This window comes from Apteryx mantelli, chromosome 29 (genome assembly GCF_036417845.1).
Source record: "Apteryx mantelli isolate bAptMan1 chromosome 29, bAptMan1.hap1, whole genome shotgun sequence".
Classification (NCBI taxonomy): domain Eukaryota; kingdom Metazoa; phylum Chordata; class Aves; order Apterygiformes; family Apterygidae; genus Apteryx; species Apteryx mantelli.
Genome location: NC_090006.1, coordinates 6,230,340 through 6,252,911, shown reverse-complemented (window position 1 = coordinate 6,252,911; position 22,572 = coordinate 6,230,340). Strand labels below are relative to the sequence as shown.

Sequence of the window (22,572 nt, the reverse complement as noted above, 5' to 3'; positions counted from 1 at the left end):
TGCCCGCCCCAGGGGTATTACAGGGATCCCTGGGGAAACTCCGCTTGGCGCGTGTCTGAGAGGGAACTATCCCAGCTCAGTTAAGTGAGTGATGTGAAGCTGCCGGAAATCTGTGGCAACTGCGCGGCTCTTGGTAGTGTGATTATAGCGCTGCTGGCTCTTCATTTCAAAGTAATGTTTAACTCAATAAAACAGTGACCTCTATGTGCCCAGTGGTCTGTTGTATTTGAGCGGCGAAGTCTGCAAGAAATAACGGTAGATCTTGGCAGATTTGCAAATCTTTAATATATTAAACAAAACATATCTGCTAGAAACGTTCTATTCATATAAAAATGCAAAAAGACCCCTTTAAAAACACTTCTTTGGTATATTTTCCCCTCCCTCCCCCACGTATATTGCAAGAAGCTCTCTGTTGATATGTCATTTGCTTGTAATGTAAACAGACAAAGTGTAATTAATAATACAAAGCTTTTTATATAATACTGTCACAGTGCAGCAAGCATATATAACAACTCAGCATCAGCAAGACCGCGGAGGCTGCAGTAATGACATAACGATTGAAATTGTATTAAATACAAGGCGCGATAAAACATGCGTTGTTAAGCAGTCAGTCGGTCAGAGAAGTTTGAACAGGCTGGGGAGGGCCCGAACCGCAGCAAGGCTGCTGGCGTTCCAGCCCTGCGGGATGAGGGGTTTCCGGAGGGCGAGGAGCTAGTTTCTGCAGGTGGGAAAACTGTCAGTAAGTGCTTTTGACTCCATTAACTTCTGGATCCCCCCCACCATCGGACATGGTGTGCATGTAAGGATTGACCTGCCTGGCTTCTAGCACTTGTCGGTCCCCTGCCGATCCTCGCGACCCCTTGGGAGGTAGGTAAGTAGTTGGCACGTGTGGGGAAACTGAGGCACAGAGAGGCTGGAACGGCTTCGGCCTGAGGCCAGTCCGGGCTGGGGCTCCCGGTCCGGCCTCCTCCAGCCTCCTCTCCCGCCTTAGACTACGGTCGACGGGGACAGGGCAGCCGGGAGGTGCCTGCTCGACACCGGAGGGCAGGTAAAATACGCTCCCCGGCTGAAGCAGGCGCCGTGGGCCTGTGCTCAGCCCCGGGACACGGCTCCTGAAAGGCTGGAAGGGGCGCGGGGAAGCGAGGAGGAAGGACTCGCCTTTAAGGCTGGCCCTCATCTCCCCTCGTGCTCCCCGTGCACGGGTGGCCCGCGAAGCCGCGGCCGCAGCCAGGCTGTGCAGCGGCCACCGGCCCCTTCGCTGCTTGGTGGCTGCCGCAGCAGGCGCGGGGAGCGCAGAGCCCCGTTGCATGTACAGGCGGCACGTTGCATTGAACTGCAGCAAAACGGGTACGGGAGGCCCCTTGCCTGGCAGCGGGGTAAATAACTGTGTCTGGCTTTTCAGGAAACCCCCTTTAAGCCAGCGGAGGCTTGGCCTGTGGACGCTCCCAGAGCCTGCTGCCGCCTGGGATGAGTGAACGAGTGAGTGAGTATCTCTGTTTTCATTCGCGTGCTAGAAAAAAGGTGGACTTGTGTTTTAAAAGGGGAAAATAAGTGCTAATCCAAGTTCCTGCCCCTTGGAAATGGCATCTGACCTGTTCATAGGAACATGTCGAATATAGTCGTCGGCATCGTTCCCAGCCCCTGCAGCACTCTTCCCTCTCTCGCCTTACCTGGGGCAGACTGTGAGGCCCTTCCTCACGGGGCTCTTTGGTGCTTTGGCTTCCTAAGAGCAAAGGCAGGTAGTTTCTGAATACACTAAAGTCGAGGACTTGCTTTTGTGTTTCTGGCCACGGTTTGACTCTTTGGTTCTTTGGAGATCATTAATCTTTGCTCGCTGTGCGGCCCGGGCAGCAGGCCCCCCCGGGAGCCCATCGCTGCCCCGTGCGCCAGCCTGTTTGCATAGTTGATGCCTCTGAGGCCGCTAGCCCGATGAGGGAGCATTTCCTTGCAGGGATTTTAGCGTCTGGCATGAGAACAGTGCAGACGATTGCCTTTGCTCGCAACGGTGGCGTCTCTTACCTTGTGCTTGCTTTTAAGTATGGCTTTTACTTTGGCAGCTCGGTAACCCACAGGGCTAAATATCGTCTTTTAAGAACACGTGGATAAAAATGCTCGTGTTTAAAAGCATTCCAAACCGAGAAGCTTCTCTCTGACTCTTTCAGAAAAAGCTTATTTAGGCTAGGGTTGAACGAGCGTCCGCGCTACAGCATCTTCACGTCAAGGGCGCTGGTTCTGGTCTCCTCTGCCCCGGTGGGAACATTGCAGTCGTGGCACGAACAAGCTATTGCCAAAACTCCCAGGGGCACGTCCGCTCCTCGAAGAACACTGACATGTAACACGGAGGCACTCGCATCAGTTACCCATATGTCTATACATATATACATACAATAATATAGAGATTTGAAAAATAGACATTTGTTTCCTCTGTATATAATAAAATAGCATTTAGGGTCAGTCTGAAGTGACATGCGGAAGTGATTAAAGTACTGTTGCAATTCAGGCTACTGAAGAGCAAAGATTGCCTTTCACCTTGAGACTCAGTGCCGCTGTGGACAGTGCCCTGGGAAGTGTCGACATCCTTCCCCTCCCGGTCGGATCAGGCGTGGCGTCGCCCTCTGCCCGGCAGCTGAGCAAAAGCATCTGGGCCGTGTCGCCTGGTCCCGTCTAGTGCACTTAGCAATTCTCAGAAGCCCTCGGCTCCGCAAAGATTGCGCTTGACCTCTTGGCAGATGCCCTTAGCAGCTCCCGCCGCCGCTCCCAAGCCGCCCCACTGCCCAAGGAGGAACGTGCGACGGCGCTGCGGCTGTCCGGTCCTTTCCCATCCTTTATACGGTAGTTTCACTCTTCCACAGGCCGGTCTTCATCCCGGCCACGCTGTCGGCGCTGGCGAGGTCGATGTCGTACTTGCTCCCTTTGAGCGCCCCGTTGTGGCTGGCCACGTTGAGCGGGTAGGACCGGCGCTTCGTCTCCTTCTCCATGGCGTTGGCCTGCCGGAGGTTGTCCCTGCTGGCGCTCCTCCGGCGAGCCTTGCCGAAGTCCGGCACCTGCCGGCTGCTGTCGCTGCCTTCAGACTGGCTTGGCGCCGTCTCCCCTTCCGGCGGGGCCACGGCCTGCGTCCCTGCGCGGCTGTTGTTCAAGGGGCTGTTCCTGCTGCTGTGGTAGCTCTCGGAGTGGCTGTTGTGGATGCTCCCGCTCTCGCTGGAGGGGTGGTCCGAGGCGGGGCCCCGCAGCATTTTCAAGCGGTGATGCTTCCCTTCCCGGTACTGCTTCGGTCTGCTCTTGTGGGTCCTGCGGCCGTGGAGGTTGTTGGCGTGCCGGGCCACACCGGCGGTTTTGTCGGGCTCCTCATAAGAGGCCGGGCGGGCGTCCGCCTGGCTCTGAGCCACCTGCAGGTTGGTGAGCTTGCAGTGGCCCATGGCGGAGTTGGTGCTGCTGGGCGACGAAGAGGACTTGATGGAATGGGCCGCCTCCGGGTTGCACCCGATGAAGACCTGCGAGCCGTCCTCCACCGCCACGCCGGGGTGGACGTACGCCTGCATAGGCAACGCGTTCCTGTAGGACGGGCAGCAGCCGAACCAGGAGTTGAGCACGTCCCGACGCCGCACGCAGTGGTGGATGAAGATGAAAAGCCCCAGCACCACGGCCGTGACTCCGTAGAGGCAGCTGAAGATGACGTTCAGGTACCAGCGCTGCGATACAGCCATGGCTCCAAACGTCCACAGGGCCACGTACAAGGAATGCGTGGTGACCAGCGCCCAGAACTGCACCTGTAGGGAGTAGACGCCGTCCACCTCGGGGCAGGGCGTCCCCGAGTTCAGCGTCACTGAGATGGACCCGGAGTCTGTCAAGAGGTTCCCGCTGCCTCCCAGCCTCGGCGGCATCTCGAGCGGCTCGGGGGCATCTTTCTGGCTCGATGACTGGCACCGGAGGTTGAGCCCGGCGCAGAGGAAGTAAATCCAGGTAATGAGCACGATGAAAGCCACGGGGACATAGAAAGCGCCGAGGCTGGGCCTCCACACCAGCCAGCAGCTGTAAGGGAGAACAGGGGGCTCGGATCAGCAGGCCCATGGCCTGTGTGCCCAGCGGCTACGTGGAGCCTCCTGCCGCAGCCCCGCGTCGCGGTCCTCGGCGCTCAGCGCCCTTGCCCCCGTGGGTCCCTAAGGGACAGGCCTTGCGGAGGTGCAGCGGCCGCGGCCGTGCCCCGTGGCCTGCCTCGAGGCCTCCTCAGGAGCTTGTCCGCCGGACAGCTCGGCTGTAGGTTTCCAGACGCACGGGAAGCTCTAGCAAAGATCTCACTCACCTTTGCAAAGCGTGCCCCGATTCCCGGCGCCCCCGGTTCCCTTTCCCCTTCCCCAGGCAGAAGGAGGCAACACGCTCGGTGGGGAAGGGGTTGCCACGCGGGGACACTTACTATGGGTTGTTATCGTGATAGTTGTGGATGTTAACAGCCGCCGTGATGCCGCAGATGATGAGGGGTATCCCGCCTGCAATAAGGTAGAATCTGCAAGGAGAGGAGGCGGCGGCGTTACCGCACCCCGAGGGCGAGCGCGCGGGGCTGGCCCGGCGCCACGGGGCCCTTTGCACGAGGCTCTCGCCAGCACAGGCAGGGCTCCCGCTGAAGCCAGCGTGGGCTTTGATTTTGCAGGCTGCTTGCACAGCTATGGAGTGATTTTGGAGGCTGCTTGCCATTCTGGAAAGGAGGGTGGGAAAGGGGGAGGATGTCTTCCCACAGTAAAATGCTGGGGCAGGTGCAGGGGTGATGAGAAACAGGACTGCACAGGGAAGCGGGGAGAAGGGCCAGGATGGTGCAGGGGATGCAGGGACAGAGCCCGTCCTGGGAGAAGTGGGTAGGCTGGGAAATGGGCTGGCACGATCGCTTTTAAAAGACAGGAGCAAGTCCTGCCGCAGCCCTACGTCATCTGTGACCGGGAACAGCGCTGGCCTCCAGTGGGGCTGAAAGCTCTGCAGGGGCGCTGGGGACAGAGCAAAGGCTTCGCCGCTGCCCGGAGGGGGTGCGGGGCTGAGGCAGAGCCTCCCGAGCGAAGGGACCCTCCGGGGCGCGCGCCGGCGGGGGGGCATCTCTACCGTAGCATGGGCCGAGGGGCCGGCTGGGACGTGTCCCCGTCCTGCTGCTGGGGCGCCTTCCAGGTCACCTCTTTGTAGAGGACTCTGGCCTTCACTGCCATCCACAGCAGGGTGGACAGGGAGGAGTAGTGCAAAATGATGCCAACCTGCAGGCAGAGGCAATAAGGTGAGTAAGTCGGGGGGGGGGGGGTCGCTGCTGTCGCCGCACACGGGTCCCCCCCAATCGCGGTCGGGGCGCAGGTGCTGTGGTCGCTGGCCGCGGAGCCCGGCAGGGTGACACCTGGCTCGGCCAAGCCGTTGGGCTGGATGTGCCTCTTCCTGCCTTTGTGTTTGCAGCGCAGGCCCGCTGTCGGGAAGCGGGACACCCCCGTCCTGCGGCGGCAGCGGCGGCACCTACCGCCTGGCAGACGATCAGGTAGCTGGTGAGAGTGATGCCTCCCGCGAAGACGGCAGAGGTCATGGCGATGTGGAAGCAGAGGTTAAGCAGCATGTGCCAGCACTTCCGCGTGATGTGGATGGCCCTGCAAGAGAGGCACAAATCCTTGCGGTGAGATACCGGCCGGTCAGGGAGGGAGTCCCCAGGGGCTGTGTACGTGCTGCCTGTGAGAGCCCCTGCCGTGGAGCCACGGGGACCGTGACGCTGGCGGCAGCGCAGGGCTGTCCACGAGCGCAGGGAGGGGACTGGTGCTCCCAGCAAATCTGGACGTGCTGCTCTGGAGAGCGGCTTTGAGGAGCTGCCCTTGCCCTGGCACGTGGTGGAGGGCGGAGGTTTTTGGCAGCCCCCGAGCAGGAGGGACGGATGGTTTTGGATGCTGCCCTGAGCCCAGTGTTGGGTAAACGTGACCAGAGCGCTCGCCCTGGCCTCGCGGGGCTCGGGGTGGTCGGCCACTTGTGGGTGGCAGCAGCTGTTGTCGGACTCTGTGATGTCCTTACGGCCATGGAGAGACTGGAGCTGCTCGTGGCAGGCAGGCGGGATGCGTGGGGCTTGTTTGGGTGTCCGTGGCTGGTGCTGTGCACCTGGCTGGTGCTGCCGGGGCCCAGTGTCGGTGTGGGCGGGCAGACCCTGGAGCAGGGGCGGTGGGTGGTTGTGGTGGTCCCTGGAGGCAATGCTCCCCCGAGCGACTGGAGCAGGCTTTGAGGGGGGCCCTGATCCAAGCGGGGCGCTGGGCCAGGCGAGGTCCTTCGCGTGCAGTAACGTGGCCTCTGTGGCGCCTCCCTGCCCGTGTCGAGGGGCTCCTGCAGCGCGCAGGTGCTTGTAGGGCTGAGTTATCCTAGCTGTTAATGCAGTTGTCCTTTGCAGCCCAGGCCAGCTCTGCGCAAGGAAGCATCAGGAACTCCTCGCAGCCAGCTGCTACCAGATTGCCCCGAGGAGCTCGGGATTATTTGTGGACCTGTGTCACGACGTCTGCGTGCGTCCCCTGCCCTGCAAAAGTGAAGATGTCCCAGTGGCGAATCTCTGGGGATCCTGGAGCTGATGGTGGAGACACATGGAGAGGCTCCTCCTGGCTGTACGTTCCCTGAAGCTCTGATCCTGCTCTTGCCAGGTGAGTGCTGGATGCGGGCGTGGAGTCGTGCGCCGGGCTGTGCAGGGGCCTGCCGGCGCGCGGTCCCTCGCACGCCTCTGTCCCCAGGGCTGCCGGTGCGGGGCAGGAGGCGGGGGGCATGCAGGCTCCCTGCAGCGGGGCCCCCACTGCAGGCGGCTGCGTTGCTGCGGTGGTGGGGGGCCGCCTGGGCTGCCCTGTGGTTGTAAGGCTGGTGCGGTATCGCCGTTGCTAGTAGCAGGCGCCAGGCTGTATGCTGCGTTTGCAAGGGCTCATGACAGAGCCTCGTTGTTTCTGAGCTGTTCTGGACTTGTCTGCTGCTTGCTGGTCGCGTCGTGTAGCTGGAGCAGCAAAGCTTCCCCTGCCGCAGGTGGTCGTGGTTAATGATGCTGTGCGCTCCTCCTGGTTACGGTAGTGCGGTACGGCTTATCCGGCAGCGGCGACCGGCAGGGCTCGTGGTCAGAGTGAGGACCTGATGACGGTGCAGTGACGGTGCAGAACAGAGAAACGGGTCTGGTGTGGCGGCAGAGGCCATGCAAGGCGGAAAGCCAGGATGGGAGGTAGGGGGTGATGAGAGCTGGGGCGCAGACCCCGTGGCTGTAAAGGACTCCCCACCGGGCAGGGGGTGAGAAGCAGCCCTGGAGCTGAGCGAAAGTGATGCTCGAGGCAGGGATGGAGACTGAGGACCAATTTTCTAATCAATCAGGAGGAAAATGCAGCATGTAGAGCAGGAAATTAAGTGTGAATGTGATGAGGAAGTAAGCGTAGTGCAATGACAAAAGAGCAAGGAATACATGTGTCTTGGGCCACCAAGGAAAATAAACCTGTTTAAGTAAGTAAGAGCCCCACAGGTGAGTAACTTAAAAGGGAAAACTAAGTAACTTACTTTAAAAGTTACTTACTTTTCCCTTTAAAGTTACTTACTACCTTAAAAGGGAAAAGTAAGTAACTTAGTAAGTAACTTTAAAGGGAAAAATAAGTAACTTACTAAGTAATTTAAAAGGGAAAAGTAAGTAACTTAGTAATTTAAAGGGAAAAATAACTTAGTAACTTAGTAATTTAAAGGGAAAAATAACAGTGAGTAACTAAAGGGAAAAGTAAGTAACTTAGTAAGTAATTTAAAAGGGAAAAATAAGTAACTTAGTAATTTAAAAGGGGAAAATAACTTAGTAAGTAACTTAGTAATTTAAAGGGGAAAATAACTTAGTAAGTAACTTTAAAAGGGAAAAGTAAGTAACTTAGTAAGTAATTTAAAAGGGAAAAGTAACTTAGTAACTTTAAAGGGAAAAGTATCTTAATTTTAAAAGGGAAAAGTAAGTAACTTAGTAATTTAAAAGGGAAAAGTAACTTAGTAAGTAACTTTAAAGGGAAAAGTAACTTAGTAAGTAACTTTAAAAAGGAAAAGTAAGTAACTTAGTAAGTAACTTTAAAGGGAAAAGTAAGTAACTTAGTAAGTAACTTTAAAAGGGAAAATAAGTAACTTAGTAATTTAAAAGGGAAAAGTAACTTAGTAAGTAACTTTAAAGGGAAAAGTAACTTAGTAAGTAACTTTAAAGGGAAAAGTAACTTAGTAAGTAACTTTAAAGGGAAAAGTAACTTAGTAAGTAACTTTAAAAAGGAAAAGTAAGTAACTTAGTAATTTAAAAGGGAAAAGTAACTTAGTAAGTAACTTTAAAAAGGAAAAGTAAGTAACTTAGTAATTTAAAAGGGAAAAGTAACTTAGTAAGTAACTTTAAAAAGGAAAAGTAAGTAACTTAGTAAGTAACTTTAAAGGGAAAAGTAACTTAGTAAGTAACTTTAAAAGGGAAAATAAGTAACTTAGTAATTTAAAAGGGAAAAGTAACTTAGTAAGTAACTTTAAAGGGAAAAGTAACTTAGTAAGTAACTTTAAAAAAGAAAAGTAAGTAACTTACTTACTAAGTTACTTTTCCCTTTAAAGTTACTTACTAACTTTAAAGGGAAAAGTAACTTAGTAAGTAACTTTAAAAGGGAAAATAAGTAACTTAGTAATTTAAAAGGGAAAAGTAACTTAGTAAGTAACTTTAAAGGGAAAAGTAACTTAGTAAGTAACTTTAAAAAGGAAAAGTAAGTAACTTAGTAAGTAACTTTAAAGGGAAAAGTAACTTAGTAAGTAACTTTAAAAGGGAAAATAAGTAACTTAGTAATTTAAAAGGAAAAAGTAACTTAGTAAGTAACTTTAAAAGGGAAAAGTAACTTAGTAAGTAACTTTAAAAAGGAAAAGTAAGTAACTTAGTAAGTAACTTTAAAGGGAAAAGTAACTTAGTAAGTAACTTTAAAAGGGAAAATAAGTAACTTAGTAATTTAAAAGGAAAAAGTAACTTAGTAAGTAACTTTAAAGGGAAAAGTAACTTAGTAAGTAACTTTAAAAAGGAAAAGTAAGTAACTTAGTAAGTAACTTTAAAGGGAAAAGTAACTTAGTAAGTAACTTTAAAAGGGAAAATAAGTAACTTAGTAATTTAAAAGGGAAAAGTAACTTAGTAAGTAACTTTAAAGGGAAAAGTAACTTAGTAAGTAACTTTAAAAAGGAAAAGTAAGTAACTTAGTAAGTAACTTTAAAAGGGAAAATAAGTAACTTAGTAATTTAAAAGGAAAAAGTAACTTAGTAAGTAACTTTAAAAGGGAAAAGTAAGTAACTTACTTAGTAAGTAATTTAAAAGGGAAAAATAAGTAAGTAACTTAGTAAGTAACTTTAAAGGGAAAACTAAATAGAATTTGGCTTGAGAAAGAAGGAACTATGGACATAAAGGTGTTGTTGGAGGCGAGGAGGGTGTCCATGGCTTGTCATCAGCCTCCCCACAACGAGCGGTAGGAGGCCACCATCCCTAGGACGGAGGGGTGAAACACCCAGCAAACTGCTGGGAAGGAGGCAAGGGGTTCCTGGTCCCGCAGACACTGCTGTCTGTTTAGTGTTGCTATTACTTTTATTCCTGTGGTTACTGAGTCTTGGTCAGTATACAAGCAATCTTTCCAAGTGAGTTGGTAATAAGCAGATCCAGGTTAATAGTGATGCTTGACTTTTTGGTAACATGTCAGGGGCTGTGAGAGGGGAGTGTTTGGGGCCTGAAGCGTAGTTGTGAAATGGGACTTAAAGCAGGATACTGAGTGTGAGACTGCAGCGTTCTCCAGGCTGGGAGGCAGCGATGGCGTCTATCCCGGCAGACCTTTTGATGTCGCGTATCTAATCTGTTGGGTATTTATTTCCTTCTGTCTTTACAGGTGGAGTGCACTTGTGCTCTCTGGGAGTCCCCGGGCTGCGTTTGTCAGTGGGAGATGCAGCTCTCTCCTCATCCCTACTGGTGCTTGTTGGCCATCTGGCTGCCCCGATGGTGGTGGAGATGTGGGGCAGGTGTCTGCTGTTGAGGGGGCTGGTCTTGGTGAGTGGGGCTAGTTTGCCACTTGCGTGCTGAGGGGCTGAAGGTCAGTCTTAGTGCTTTTGACTCTGGTGGGGGGCTTGGTAATGTCAGTCCTGCCCCTGTGCTTGTTGGGGGGGCACTTAGCGCTGGTGTGGGGCAGTGAGCATTGCTGTGTGTTGCCTTGCAGGGCTGCCGGAGGAGCTGCAGAGAGCCCTGCCGCCTGCCCGAGGGGCCCCGATGCTGCCGAGCCAGCCTGGGATGGGGCTCAGAGCTGCAGGAGAGGCCCTGGAGCTCCAGCATCCAGGGGGATCCCCCCCGGCTGGGCCGCTGCTGCCCAGGAGAGGAGCCCGAGGCTGGGCTGCCCTGGGCGTGGGGCCTCCCTGGAGCTCCAGGCTCTTGGAGGCAAGGATGCTCTTAGGACCTGGAGTGCATCCTTAGCTCCAAGAGCCTGGAGCTCCAGGGAGGCCCCGTGCCCTGAGCGGCCCAGCCTCGGGCTCCTCTCCCGGGCAGCAGCGGCCCGGCCGGGGGGGACCCCCCCGGATGCTGGAGCTCCAGGACCTCCAAGGGGCCTTAGGTGTGGGCCAAAGGCCCTTGTAGGGGCTCTGAGGCCCAACTTACCTGGGGAGACTGGGGCAGCATAGTGGGCCCCGGCCCCGCTCACTGCCCATGCGAACTGCCTTGCTAACTGCCGTGTCGCTCGTCCCCCGGCCGCTCCGCTCCCTTGGTCGCTTGCCTGGGGCTGCTTTTATGGGAGGAAGACCCTCCTCTTCCTCCCCTGGCAGCCAGTCGGCAGCCCCCAACTCCTGCCCTCCCATTGGCCGCTATCCTGGGGCTAAGGAGCCTCAGGTGTGGGGTGAGACCCACCCCCGAGCCCCCCACCCCACCTGCTCACCATCATCTCGCCATGAGCCCACCAAGCTAGGGGGTCCTCCAAGCGGGCTGTGCACGGCGCTGCCCAGAGCTCCCCGCAGTGATGTACACCAGTGAGCACCCTCCACCCCCTGCAGCACTCTGCCCTGTCCCCATGCTGCCAGCAGCAGCCTGGGGTGCAGCGCCGTGGGGCCGCGATGATGGACCCCCCCCCCCCCCCCCCCATAAACTGCCCGGCTGCGGGGCAGAGCCCTCCACCCAGACACTCACCCGTGGTTGACGATGTAGGTGATGATGGTGGTGAAGAGGCAGAGCAGCAGCACCGCGGTGCAGGTGTACATAGCCGGGTGCAGCGCCTCCACGGGCCCCCGCGCCTCGCCGGGGAACCCGCTCAGCTCCTGCGCAATGGACACCCCGTCGGACACCCCGCACTGCCCCGGCTCCCAGAGCCCCCTCGCCTGCCCCCCAACGCACCCCGCTAGAGCCCCCTACGCTGACCCACACACTGCAACCACCGCCCCCCCCCCCCCAAAGGCCAGCCCCCCCCCGCACCCCCTTAGCCCTCTCCCCACCTACCATGAGCACGGCCACGTTGCTGAGGTGGCGGCAGTGCAGAGAGGTGACGTTGGGCTCGCGGGCAGCCAGCTGGCAGCCCTCGGCGCTCCAGCCGCCCATGCCCTCCAGCACCTCGAAGTTCCAGTACGCCGCCACGGGGTCGGCGCCCTCCCCGGGGTGCCGCAGGGACACCGCGACGGGCTCCGTCAGGTTGCCCACGCCGCAGCCATCTGCAACCGCACCGCCACCGGGTAAGGCACAGCACCTCCACAGCACCCCCTCTGCACCCAGACACCGCGAACCGGGGACCCCCCCACTGTGCACCCCCAGCACGGGGACAACCACCCTCCAGGAGGACCCCCTTGGCCACCAGGGACGGCCGGCCACCGCTGGGACACCCCTCCCAGGCTCCACAAGGTCTCCAAGAGCCCCCCCCCCCTTCCCCGGGGGACCCCACTGCCACCCCCCCTCCGAGCCGCCCAGTCCTTACACGTCCCGGCGTAGATGACCGGCGTGGCCACGCTGCGGCGCTTGCCGTCGTCGGCCAGGCGGGAGGAGTTGCCGGTGCTGCAGAAGAGCTTGCCGTTGCGGAAGACCAGCAGCTGGAGCTTGCAGTCCGCCGGCGGCGCGGGCGGCGCGGGGCTGGCGAACAGGCTGGGCGGCAGCTGGATGGAGGCCAGGGCGATGCTGTTCTGCGGGGCAGGCACGGGCGCGGGTGAGCGGCAGCCGGCACCCCCGGCACCCCCGGCCGCCCCGCGCCCCGTACCTTGAGGTGGAAGCTGGTCAGGGAGACGTTGGGGCGCCCCGTGGTGCAGCGCAGCCGCAGCTGCTGGTCGGGCGCAGGCTCGGCGCCCCGCTCTGCCAGGGGCGGTCGCCCTGCCGGGCCCCCATCCTGCCGCTGGAAGGCCACGCAGCTCAGGCCCACGTAGCTCTCCGGCTTCACCACGTAGGCCTCGAAGGCGATATTACGCGAGTTCTGCCAGGCACAGAGCCGCAGGGCCGCCATGAGCCCGAGCACGGGCAGAGCCCCACGCCGGAGCCCCGTGGCGAGGGACAGCCCTGGCTGGGACAGCCCCCCCCCCCCCCAACTTTGTCCGCCACCACCAGGAGACACTCACCACGGCCATGTGCTGGGAGTTGCTGCTGAGCGTGTGCAGCGCAATCCTCTCCAGGGAGCGGACGATGCTGGTGCAGGCCTTCTCCTCCTTCTGCGACATCCACAGGATGTGGTCGTCCACCAGCATGATGTTGCTGGCCATCTCCACAATGACATCTGTGAGCTGCCGGGAGAGCAGGGGGTGGTGAGGACAGCTACCGGGGGGGGGGGGGGTCCATCCCTGGTAGGAAACACCCCGGTGGGGCTGGGGGAAGCAGGGGCCACCACGTTACCTGCTTGATCTGGTCCACGTAGCCAATAAACTTCTCAATCATCTGCGCCACGTAGAGGACATCAACCATGTCGGAGAAGTTGGCGGCCTCCGCCGTGTACACGCGCAGCTGGTGCGCCAGGGTCAGGGCGTTGGAGGCGTTGATGGGCATCTGCGGAGCGGAGCGGCATGGGGGACGGTCACCAGCTGCGCCGGCCCGGCCCCGGGAGCACCCAGGGCAGGGTGAGCACCACCGAGCCCCCCGCAGTGTCTCCCCGCTCACCAGCACGAAGGTGTAGAGCACGCGGGTGATGTCGTTGGTGTAGAGGCAGTGCGAGTAGTCGCCCTCCTCCCAGCGGCCGGCGCGGTCGCAGCGCCGGGACGCCTGCTGCTCGCCGGCCGGGCCGCCGCTCGCCGGCCCCGAGGCGAAGGGGTACTGCAGGCAGGACTGGTAGGCGGTGATGCCCGCCAGGGTGCGGGGCCACCTGGCCGCGGGCAGATGCACGTTGAGACCTGGCCGGTGCCCGCAGGGCTCCCCCGCCACAGCCGCATGCAGCGGGCAGGTGCCCCCTCCCCAGGCTCCCATGCGGCTGGGACCCGGTGCGGCCCTTCTGCCCGGGCAGCGGGGGACAACCGCCCCACCGGCAGCCCCTTCCCCGCTGCAGGAAAGGCTTCGCGAGGACAAAACCCGCACGCAACCCAGGCAGTGGCCGAGACTTTTACGGGATTCCTTATTTCCCTCCCCGGAGACCACCGCAGGGCCCAGCTGCTGGAACATCTGGCCTCTGCGACACCCCCGGACACCACAGCTGGATGAGGGGATGCACAGGGAGGTTGCACAGTCCCCCCGCACGTGCCCTTCCCCGCCGTCCCTTGCACGTGCACACGATGGAGCCAACACGGGGACGGGAACCACCACAGCTGCCCGGGGGGGACCTGCCGGAGCCACGGCCACCCCAGGCCTGGGGCCTCCACACGGGGCTGGAGGGACCCTCAGCCTGCTCCCTGCCCGTGTGGGCCGTGCCGCCGCGCTGCTCCGCGCTGCCGCAGCACCCTGCTGCCCCTCTGCATCCCTGGAGAGCCACCACGGCCCCCGGGAGCCTCCACCGGGCCCCGCCGGGGCTTCCCAGGAAGCTGCCTTCCCTGGCTACCTAATCCCATATCCTGCTCTGCTCGGCACCGCGTGGAGGGCCAGGGGGAAAGGCAGGGGGGCCCGCTGCTAATCTAAGCCACATTTACTGTACCAGTAATTTATATTCCATAAAGGCCTGGCCGAGGTTACGGCGGGCGCCCAAAGCCTTTCGTCTCCTGCCAGAGAAATTCCAACACCTCTGCTTCTGGAGCCGGGCTGCGCCGCCAGCGCAGGAAGCCGTTCAAAGGCGCGCGCGCTCTCCGCAGCCGCTAATCGCTACCAGACGCCAGGTCACCTGCGGGCCCGGGCACCACTGCCCCCTGCCCGCGGCAAGCCCCCCGCCCCGGCACACACGGGACACCGGGGCGTCCCGGGAGGAGACGGGGACACAGGCTCCGCGGTGCACCCCATCCCGCCACCGCCAGGGCCCCACAAAGTCCTACCTGAAGTCCCCACGGTTGTTGGTGACCCGCTCGGCAGGACAGTAGGACGCGGAGGTCTCCAGCACCACGATCTCCACCTTCTTGCTGACGTTGCCCTGGGAGGTGGAGACAGCGCACTCCCACTCGCCGTTGGCCGAGACGTGGATGTTGGAGAGGATGAGCTCGCTGCGGGCAGAGCGGAGCGCGGGCTGGGACGGAGGGCTGACCCGCCGGCACAGCCCTGGGGCCGCCCCCAGGCTCAGCCAGCCCGCGACGGTGTCCCCAGCTGTGGGGACCGCCAGCAGGACACCGGGAAGCGCAGGAGGCGTCTGCACTTCGCGTCCCACCCGGGCACTGCCCGGCCCCGGACCCACCTGGTGATGAAGGTGCAGTCGTGGATGAGGCTCTCCTCCACGATGACGCCCGTCCGCTCGTCCTCCTCCACCGGCTCCCGGTTGTGGTACCAGCGGATCTGGGTGCTGTTGTCCAGGTAGGTGGCCGTGCACTGGAAGGGCAGCCGGTCGCCCTGGAAAACCACCTGGCGCAGCGACGGGATGAGGTGGTGGGTGTGCAGCTCCGGGGTGCCCACTGCGGGGGGACACAGCCGGCCGGTGAGCCCGCGCCCCGGCGCCGACGGGCCCCGCGCGCCCCGGCCCCGGCCTCACCGCAGCGCAGCTGGCTCTCCTGCGTGCTGCGGAGGGGCGCGGCGTGGACGTGCCGGGGGTAGACGCACACCGTCTTGTCCGAGATCTGCGCCGAGCGGTTCCGGGCCCAGGGCAGCACCCAGCGCAGGTTGCAGTCGCACGTCAGGTACTCGGTGGCGAAGTCGCTGCAAGGGCCGGCGTCACGGGGCGCAGCCACCTCCCGGCGTGGCCGACCCTGAGACCCTCACTCAGAACCTCCCGGCACCGGGCGCATTGGGGGGCTGGGGCCTCGGGGGGCTCCGCGGGGATGGGTGCTGCAGCTGGAGGGCAGCGCAGCAGTGGGTGCACGCAGCGCGCCGGGAGGAGGGGACGCACCTTCGCACCCAACGTCTGCAGCCCAGGGGCGAGCGTGCATTTGGGGAGGGGGGATGGATGCCTCGGCACGGGCTACATACTCACACGACTTTCAGAGAGGGGAGTTCATCAAAGACGCCTGGCTGGAGGCTGGAGAAAATGTTCCCTGACATGTTCCTGCGAGACAGCAAAGAAAGGCAGTGTGGAGGGGCCCGAGGAGCAGCTGGGAGAGGTAACGCACCTCCGAAAATCCAGGCCCTCCGCCGTGCCTGGGGGGCCCCAGCATCACCCATCGCTTACAGCCAGGACACGGCTCAGCCCCTCAGCCTGGCCACCGAGGGGACCCCAGGAGTCCCGGCCCCAACGTGCCCCACTTATGCCCATTGCACAGACACAGAGGCCATGGTGGCCTTCGGCTTGCGCAGAGCAGCTGGGCAGGTCTTAGCGGCCACGGAGGAGCTCTGCTGTGGCGAAGGGCCCCGGCCTGTCCTGCACGCAGGCTCCTGCGTGGGCACGCGGCGCGGTGACGGCGGGGAAGCTGCAGGAACGGCCCTGGCGTGCACAGCCACCCGCACTGGGCGCAGAGACACCCTGGGTGGCCCCAGAGAGCTCATCTCCCAGCCCGCACGCGGCTACTTACAGCCGGAGGAGGTTGGAGAGCCCCTGGAAGACGCTGGCGCTCAGGCAGCCGATGCGGTTGTTGGAGAGGTCCCTGCGAAGGAAGCAGAGGGGCCGTCGGCGCGGGGGACGCCACCGCCGTGGCCCCGGGCGCGCCGCGCGGTGCTGCCCTGCCACTTACAGCCGCTTCAGTTCGGGGAGGCCGAGGAAGGCGCCCGGCTGCACCGTGCTGATGAGGTTGTTCTTCAGGTCCCTGCAGGGAGACAGACACACAAACGGTGAGCGTGCAGAGCCAGGAAGCCCGGTCCCAGCAAAAAAGGTTTTCCGCCGCATCCCCAGGAGCTGCGGCACAGCGGGGGAGCAGGCAGGAGCAGGCCCCGATCCCCCAGCCCGGCCCTGGGGCGCGAGGGCTCCTGCGGGGGTCCCCAGGCGCTTGGGGCACCCCGGGCACGCGGAGCCGCCCACCGCCCTGCCAGGGCTCCTGTCCCTCCCCGCCAGCGCTGCACAACGCCGGGTGGGAACCTCGTTAGCGGCTTTCCGTCCCGTTTCCCTCTCATGATCTCCCCACAGGGAAGCAGGGAAGGCACTAGGCTCCTTGCTGGTGGTGGGGACACGGCAGGGACACCGGCCCCTCCGCGCGCTCCCGAGCTGCGGGCAGCCTCGCACGCCTGTCCCCCGCGTCCCTCCGCCCTGCCGGTGCTGCACCGCGGCCCCAGCCGGGCAAGGCCTGCGGGAGCCGGCGCGAGCTCAGTGCAACCGCCGTGGCACAAAGCTCCCGCTGTGGGCAAAGTTGTTTCTGGAGCAGCCTTATCCACACCGGGCTATCGCGTGGCCGTGCGATAAGAGCGCGCTGCAATTGTCAGCGCGGCCGCAGAAGGGCTTTGCTCGCGGCGCGGCCCGGAGGAAACGCGTTTGGCTTATTAGCTCGATTGGGGCACATATCTAATCAGAGGCATGCGAGGCATGCGTCGGGGGCGGAGGCGGCTCTGGCTGCGGCCACGAGAGCGGCGCAGGCGAACGGCGGCGCCCGGCCCCGGGCTCGGCGCTGGGGAGCGCCCGCTGCTCCCCGCAGAACTGGCAGGGCTGCTCCGCTTGCTAATCACCAGCATTTACTGAGAGAGGAAATGCAAAACACATGGAAATGTCCATGTTTATTTATAGCAGTTTCCATGGAGCACAGCGCCCGATCATCCGGCGCTCCGCACACAACCCCAGAGACGCCCAGCGAGGCGAAGCCCCACGACCGAGGTGCCGCGGCCCGGCCTGGCCCGGCCCGGCCTGTGCGACCTTCCTTTTGCACCAGATCTCAGCCCAGCTCTAGCAACCGATGCTACGCCTTGCTTATTCCAGAGGCAGCAATGATTTCGGTCCCTAAAATCACTGGACGGGGTCCTTGGAAGGGTGCAGGGGAGGAGAGGAGCGGTGCAAACCCTTCCCAGCAGAATGTCGTGCCGCTCCCCCCTGCAAACTGCAAACTCGCTTTCAAGAAATCAGCAGACTAAAACTCATGCAAACGGCTCGCTTGGGCCCCCGAGCTGTCCCGAACGACGCGGTGCGAGGGGCTCAGCTGGGCGCCTTGCCCGGGGTGACTCCGCATGCCGCCAGCCTCCGCACCTCGCTGCGGCGGCAGGTCCGGCCCGGCTGAGCCCGGGAGCAGCCGGCCGGAGCGGGGAGAGGCGGCGCTTGCCGCGAATGCTGTCGCAGGCGGCTGCGCGTTGCATTTGCGGTGCAGCGCCTCCGCACGCACATCCCGCCCCGCCGAGCAGCTGGGCCCTGCGGCACACGGGGCAGAGCTGCCTTCCCGGCCTGGGGCTTTCCCCTCGCCGCAGTTCCCTGATCCTAGGATTGTCCCCAGCTTTACTCTCATCCGCAAGGGAGCCGCCGCCGGGGAGCAGCTCCGAGGCCACGGGGCAACAGCGGCCCTGGGCACCCCGGCCTCTCCAGGGACCCCACCTCCTCCGGGCGGCCGTGCGCCGCGAGGGCCTGTTCGAAATTCGGAGTATGAAAATGCGCCGTGACGCATTGCCGGGTGACCTCATCCCAGGCCAGGCCCCGCTCGGCCAACACAAACAACTCGACCCATGTTTGCTTTCCCGGACTCGCAAGCGGAGGAAGCCGGAGTCGAGCGGGTCAGCTTCACGGGACAAATGTTAACCCTTGGCTGACTGCCGCGATGTCCCCAGGATGCTCCCGCCTCAGAGCCGGCTTCGCCCCGCAGCCCCCCCGGTTCTTTCCCTAGCGGCTGCCGATACCTGCTGCCTTGGCTCTGCAGACACCTCGCGCTCCGCTGCTAACGGGCTCCGTCTGGCATCCGGCACGGCAGCGCGCGCCCAGCCCAGGTGGGACACCCGCGCTGCCGGAGACACGGCGCGACCCCCGGCTGAGCCGAGCCCCTTCCCTGGCCCCGGGGGAACCATCCGGCAGGAGGGATGGCACGGTGTCACCAGGCCTGACCTGCCCTTGGCGGGACACGGCTCTCCGCACCCAGGGCCGGTGCGGGCGCTGGGCCCTGCCGGCACGCTGAGCTGCGGGGGAGCAGGGCTTGTCCCGGGGCGTCCCCCAGCGCGGCCTCACCCCCAGCATCGCTCCGTGTGGCTCTGCCTTTTCCAGCACCTCTCAAAGACTCCCCCAGTACGGCGGCAGAGCGCGGGCAGCTCCCTCCCGAGGCAGGGAAGGGGCTGGAGAGGAGCCGCCCCTTGGCCAGCAGAGCCCTGCTTGGAGCCCAGCTGGCTCCAGCATGCGCTCTGCGCTGCGTCCGCTGGCTCCGGCACACAGCCCCCACATCCAGCGGGCTCTGGCATGGATGTCCCACATCCAGTGGCCTCCAGCACACGTGCCCCACGCCCAGCCAGCCCTGGCACCCACACCTTGCACCCAGCCAGCTCCCGCGTGACGCCTCATCCAGCTGGCTTCAGCTCGCCCTGCATCTGCCCAGCCCCAGCGTGCACATCCCACATGCGGCCAGCTCCAGCGTGCGTGCGCGGAGTCTGGAGCTCCAGCACGCACAGATCCAGGCGGGCAGCTCCAGCACGCACACGCCAAGTCCGTCCGGCTCCAGCGCACACCCCGAGCCAGGCCGGCGCACAGGGCCGCGCGCGGGGCCCAGGTGAGCGGCGGTGCTGAAGGAACAGCTCCGCACACCTGAGACACCGCCGCCGCCGCCGCCTGTGCGGCACCCGCTGCAACACCCGCACGGCACCCGCCGAGACACCCGCACGGCACCCGCCAGGACACCCGCACGGCACTTACAAAGCCACCCACCACGCTCAGGGCTGGCTGGACACCGGCCGCACAAGCGCCGGCCGTCGGCGCTGCGGGAACCACCGCTGCAAGCCAGGCGCTCGCAGCCCAGCGCCCACCGAGCCGGCCCGGAGCTCTGCAGCCTGCAGCTGGCCGCGGGCAGCGCACGGAGGCACGAGGCGCCCCGGGAGGAGCGTGGCGCGAGGCTCGGCGAGGGGATGCGCAGACCCTGCCCCGCACCCCAGGGACTGCTACCAGCTGATGCTTTCCGGGACAGGCCAGCAGCACCCCTGCCCGGCCGGGATCCGCTCGCTGCACTCGATCTGGGCAACCCCCTTGCAAACCAGGCAGCACCGCAGCGCGCTCGCACCCCGCGCTCGCGCTCCCTCGGGAGAGTCACTTGGAGACGCACCAAAGACTTCCACAGCCAGAACATAAACAGCAAGGGAGAACAGAAACGCAGGCCCGTGGGCCCTGCCGAGGTCGGCTGGATGTCCCCAGGGACACCCGGACACGGAGCCAGCGCTCTGCCAGCAGCGCAGCCACCGCGGGCCGCAGCAGAGGGGGACACCGGTCCCCAAACTCGTCCTTCCCGCAGGCACCGGGAAGCACCCCCGCCCCGGCCAGCCACCGCGGAGCGGGAGGCGTGGGGACCGCGGAGGGATGGCGCTCGCAGGGCGGCCCGGTGCGACCCAAGCGCCGGGGAACATTCCTCGCTCGGTCGCTTCCTCCGCCGCTGGCCGGGGGCCCGGGGCTGCTGCTGATTTATGATAAGGCTCTTCTCCCCGCACCGCTTTTGTTTGGCTTAGCGCTTCCTGCGGTCCCGAGCCCTTTCCTCCCCCCGGCCCGGCCGCGCGGATGCTCTGCAGACACGAGAGCCGCGAGGCACCGCGTGCGCTCGGGGACCCCCCGGACGGGGCTCTGCACACGGGGAAGGGGGGCCCGCAGAGCCGCCTGGCCTGGTCCGACGCGCGGACGGACAGACAGACAGGCTGAGTGCTCAGCCCCGCGGGAAACCCGCCCGGGGCGCTTCGCTCCGCTTGCTCCCAGCGCTCGGACGGTGTCAAACAGAGAAGCCGGTTCATATTTTTCCTCCCCTGCCTGCCGTATTTGTGCAGCACATCAGTTCCTGCAAGAGGATTTCTTGGACCTTCCCAGCGCTTTCATGTAAGGAAAGTTAACAGCCGCTTTCAGCCGGGCGCACCACCAGCCGGTGTTTACAGAGTATGGGATTGATTTACTATGAAAGCTACTTTTCTCCCGGGCTCTGGGCAACTTTTACACGAGAGCCTTTCAGCGCGGCAGCGAGCAAACGTGGTTCCCCTCCTCGGCAGCTGCCCACCTCTCTTCCTCTCCAGCTTTCCGCTCGGGGGCCCACAATAACCACGGCCGGCTGCTGCAACCCCCGGCTCGGCCTGCATTTCTCAGGAGCGTTGCAGAAAGCTGCAGACCCGGCCTCAGAGCCCTCGCCCGGCTCCTTCCCCGCGCACGTGGCTGCACGACGAGCCTGGAGTCCTGAAGCGGGCCCTGCCGGCTCCTTTCCCCGGCTCCTGTCCCTCGGGTCTCGTCGCGGCACATCTGGCAAGCGTCAGCCCACGGCAGGGACAGGTTCGGTGCAAAAGCGCGCCGCCCCGGTGCTTAACCTCTCCCCGCACGCTCCAGCCCTGTCCTGCCGTCGGCTCTCCGCTTCAGCAGCCCGGGACAGGACGCAAAACCTCCTGGGGAGTTTGGTTTCGTTGCACACAACTGGGCTCCAGCCAGGACCCCGGCACGTCTCCACTGCGACGGGACGGGAACCCCGGCCCCACGCGGGTGGGCGGCTGCGGGTTCAGGCGCTCGGCGAAGCACCGCGTGGGGGAAAGGACCTTTCCCGGCTGAGCCGCTCCTAATGAGAGCGGCCGGCCGGGGCTGCATACCAGCCCTGCTCAGACTCATTAACCTCATTACGCCGCTACAAATCAGCAGAGATGCCAAGCCGCGGCCCCGAGGAGCGATGTCCGCAGGGGCACCCACGGCACGCCGCGGAGGCGGCCGGTGGCCCAGGGCCCGGTCCGGCGCGAGGGGCCGAGCGTTGGCGGTGCACGTCGGCCCCTTTGCACCCACCGCGCTCCGGGGCGGCCGGAGGGGCTCTGCAGGGCCGGACCCACAGCGCCCACGGCCACGCGCCCGTGCCAACCCCCAGGACGAGACCCAAAGGGCAGCGGGTGCTGGTGGGACCCTGGGAGCTCCCTGAGGAGCGCGGTCCCCCGCCTGCCTGCCCGAGGGGCACAGCCCGCGGCGGCCGTGCCGGGGCTCCAACCGAGCCGGTGAAAACAATTACGGCTGCTGCCGGGTGCAATTAGGTCGGGAGCGGGGGCCGGGGCAGCGGGGGCCGGCACTGGCCCCAACACGCGCCCCCAACCCCACCGACAGCCCCAGCCCCGCGCGGGAGTGCCGCCTCGCCAGGGGGTTGATGCCGCGCTCGCACACGGCGCTCAGGGTGGCTCCTTGCTCAGCACAACCAGGACAACGAGACTTTAAGGAGGTTTTCAGCACCCCGGGTCCAGCCCAATGAAACCAGCAGTTTCAGCTCCGGGTCGAAGGGAGCAGGAGGGAACGGACGAGCGGGACGGGGACGTCGGGCTCCGCCGCGTCCCTGCCCCGCGTGGCCGCGTGCCCAGCGCCGCTCTCGCTGCCACATCCCAGGCTGCTCCCTGCCCGTGCGCACTCGTTAATCCCCCCGTTAATGAGAGCTCAGTGCCAGGAGGGAGGGAGGGGGTGACCCCACGCTTTAAGCGGCAGCGGGGGAGGAGGGCTGGACTATTTGGGACTGAAGGAACTGAGGCAGAATAGCTCAGGTCCCCAAGACTGACTGCTTCGGATTAACCCCTAGAGTCCCCTGAGGATTAACATGGTTTGGAAACCCCAAACTAGCCCCAATACTCTGCACTGGGCGTTTCATGCCCTGCAGTGCTTGCACCCCAACCCAATGCCCTGCACCCCAATGCAACGCCCTGCAGCGGGCCCCGTGCACCCCAACGCCCTGCACCGGACCCGGGCACCCCGCGGCGCCGGCACCCGCCTGCCTCCCGCTCCCCAGGGCGCCGCGCCGCAGCCCCGGCGGAGCAGCTGGGCTCTGCTGTTGGCCTGGGCAGGTGCAGGCCCTGTAACTCGAACAAGATCCACATTAATAAATGCTTCCTTGTTCGGGCTAATGAAATCCAGGCCTGTGCTAGTCCTGCTCCCCGGGGGGAGCAACTGCGACCCCCCCTGCGCGCCCCCCGGGCCTGCTGGGGCCGTGCATCGTCTCCTCGGCCGGGCCGTAACGGCCGAGCGCGGCGGTGCAGCTGTGGAGCGGCACGGGGAGCTCTCGCCTCTGCGCCCGCAGCTC

General features: G+C 62.4%; 1 protein-coding gene across 1 annotated transcript in view; it reads right to left on the bottom strand.

Moving 5' to 3' along the window:
* Positions 1-262: 262 nt before the first annotated feature.
* Positions 263-22,572, bottom strand: part of ADGRA2 (adhesion G protein-coupled receptor A2) — a 34,801-nt gene continuing 12,491 nt past the window's right edge. Inside the window, exons 3-19 of the mRNA XM_067312427.1 lie at positions 16,144-16,215; positions 15,985-16,056; positions 15,450-15,521; positions 15,012-15,175; positions 14,721-14,934; positions 14,368-14,532; positions 13,076-13,277; positions 12,815-12,964; positions 12,544-12,705; positions 12,192-12,401; positions 11,916-12,117; positions 11,447-11,655; positions 11,141-11,268; positions 5,483-5,606; positions 5,086-5,231; positions 4,412-4,501; positions 263-4,029 (exon numbers count right to left, since the gene is read on the bottom strand). Of these exons, the coding sequence (XP_067168528.1) occupies positions 2,826-4,029; positions 4,412-4,501; positions 5,086-5,231; positions 5,483-5,606; positions 11,141-11,268; positions 11,447-11,655; positions 11,916-12,117; positions 12,192-12,401; positions 12,544-12,705; positions 12,815-12,964; positions 13,076-13,277; positions 14,368-14,532; positions 14,721-14,934; positions 15,012-15,175; positions 15,450-15,521; positions 15,985-16,056; positions 16,144-16,215 (3,586 nt within the window). The 3' untranslated portion in view covers positions 263-2,825. The remainder of the gene's footprint in view (positions 4,030-4,411; positions 4,502-5,085; positions 5,232-5,482; positions 5,607-11,140; positions 11,269-11,446; positions 11,656-11,915; positions 12,118-12,191; positions 12,402-12,543; positions 12,706-12,814; positions 12,965-13,075; positions 13,278-14,367; positions 14,533-14,720; positions 14,935-15,011; positions 15,176-15,449; positions 15,522-15,984; positions 16,057-16,143; positions 16,216-22,572) is intronic.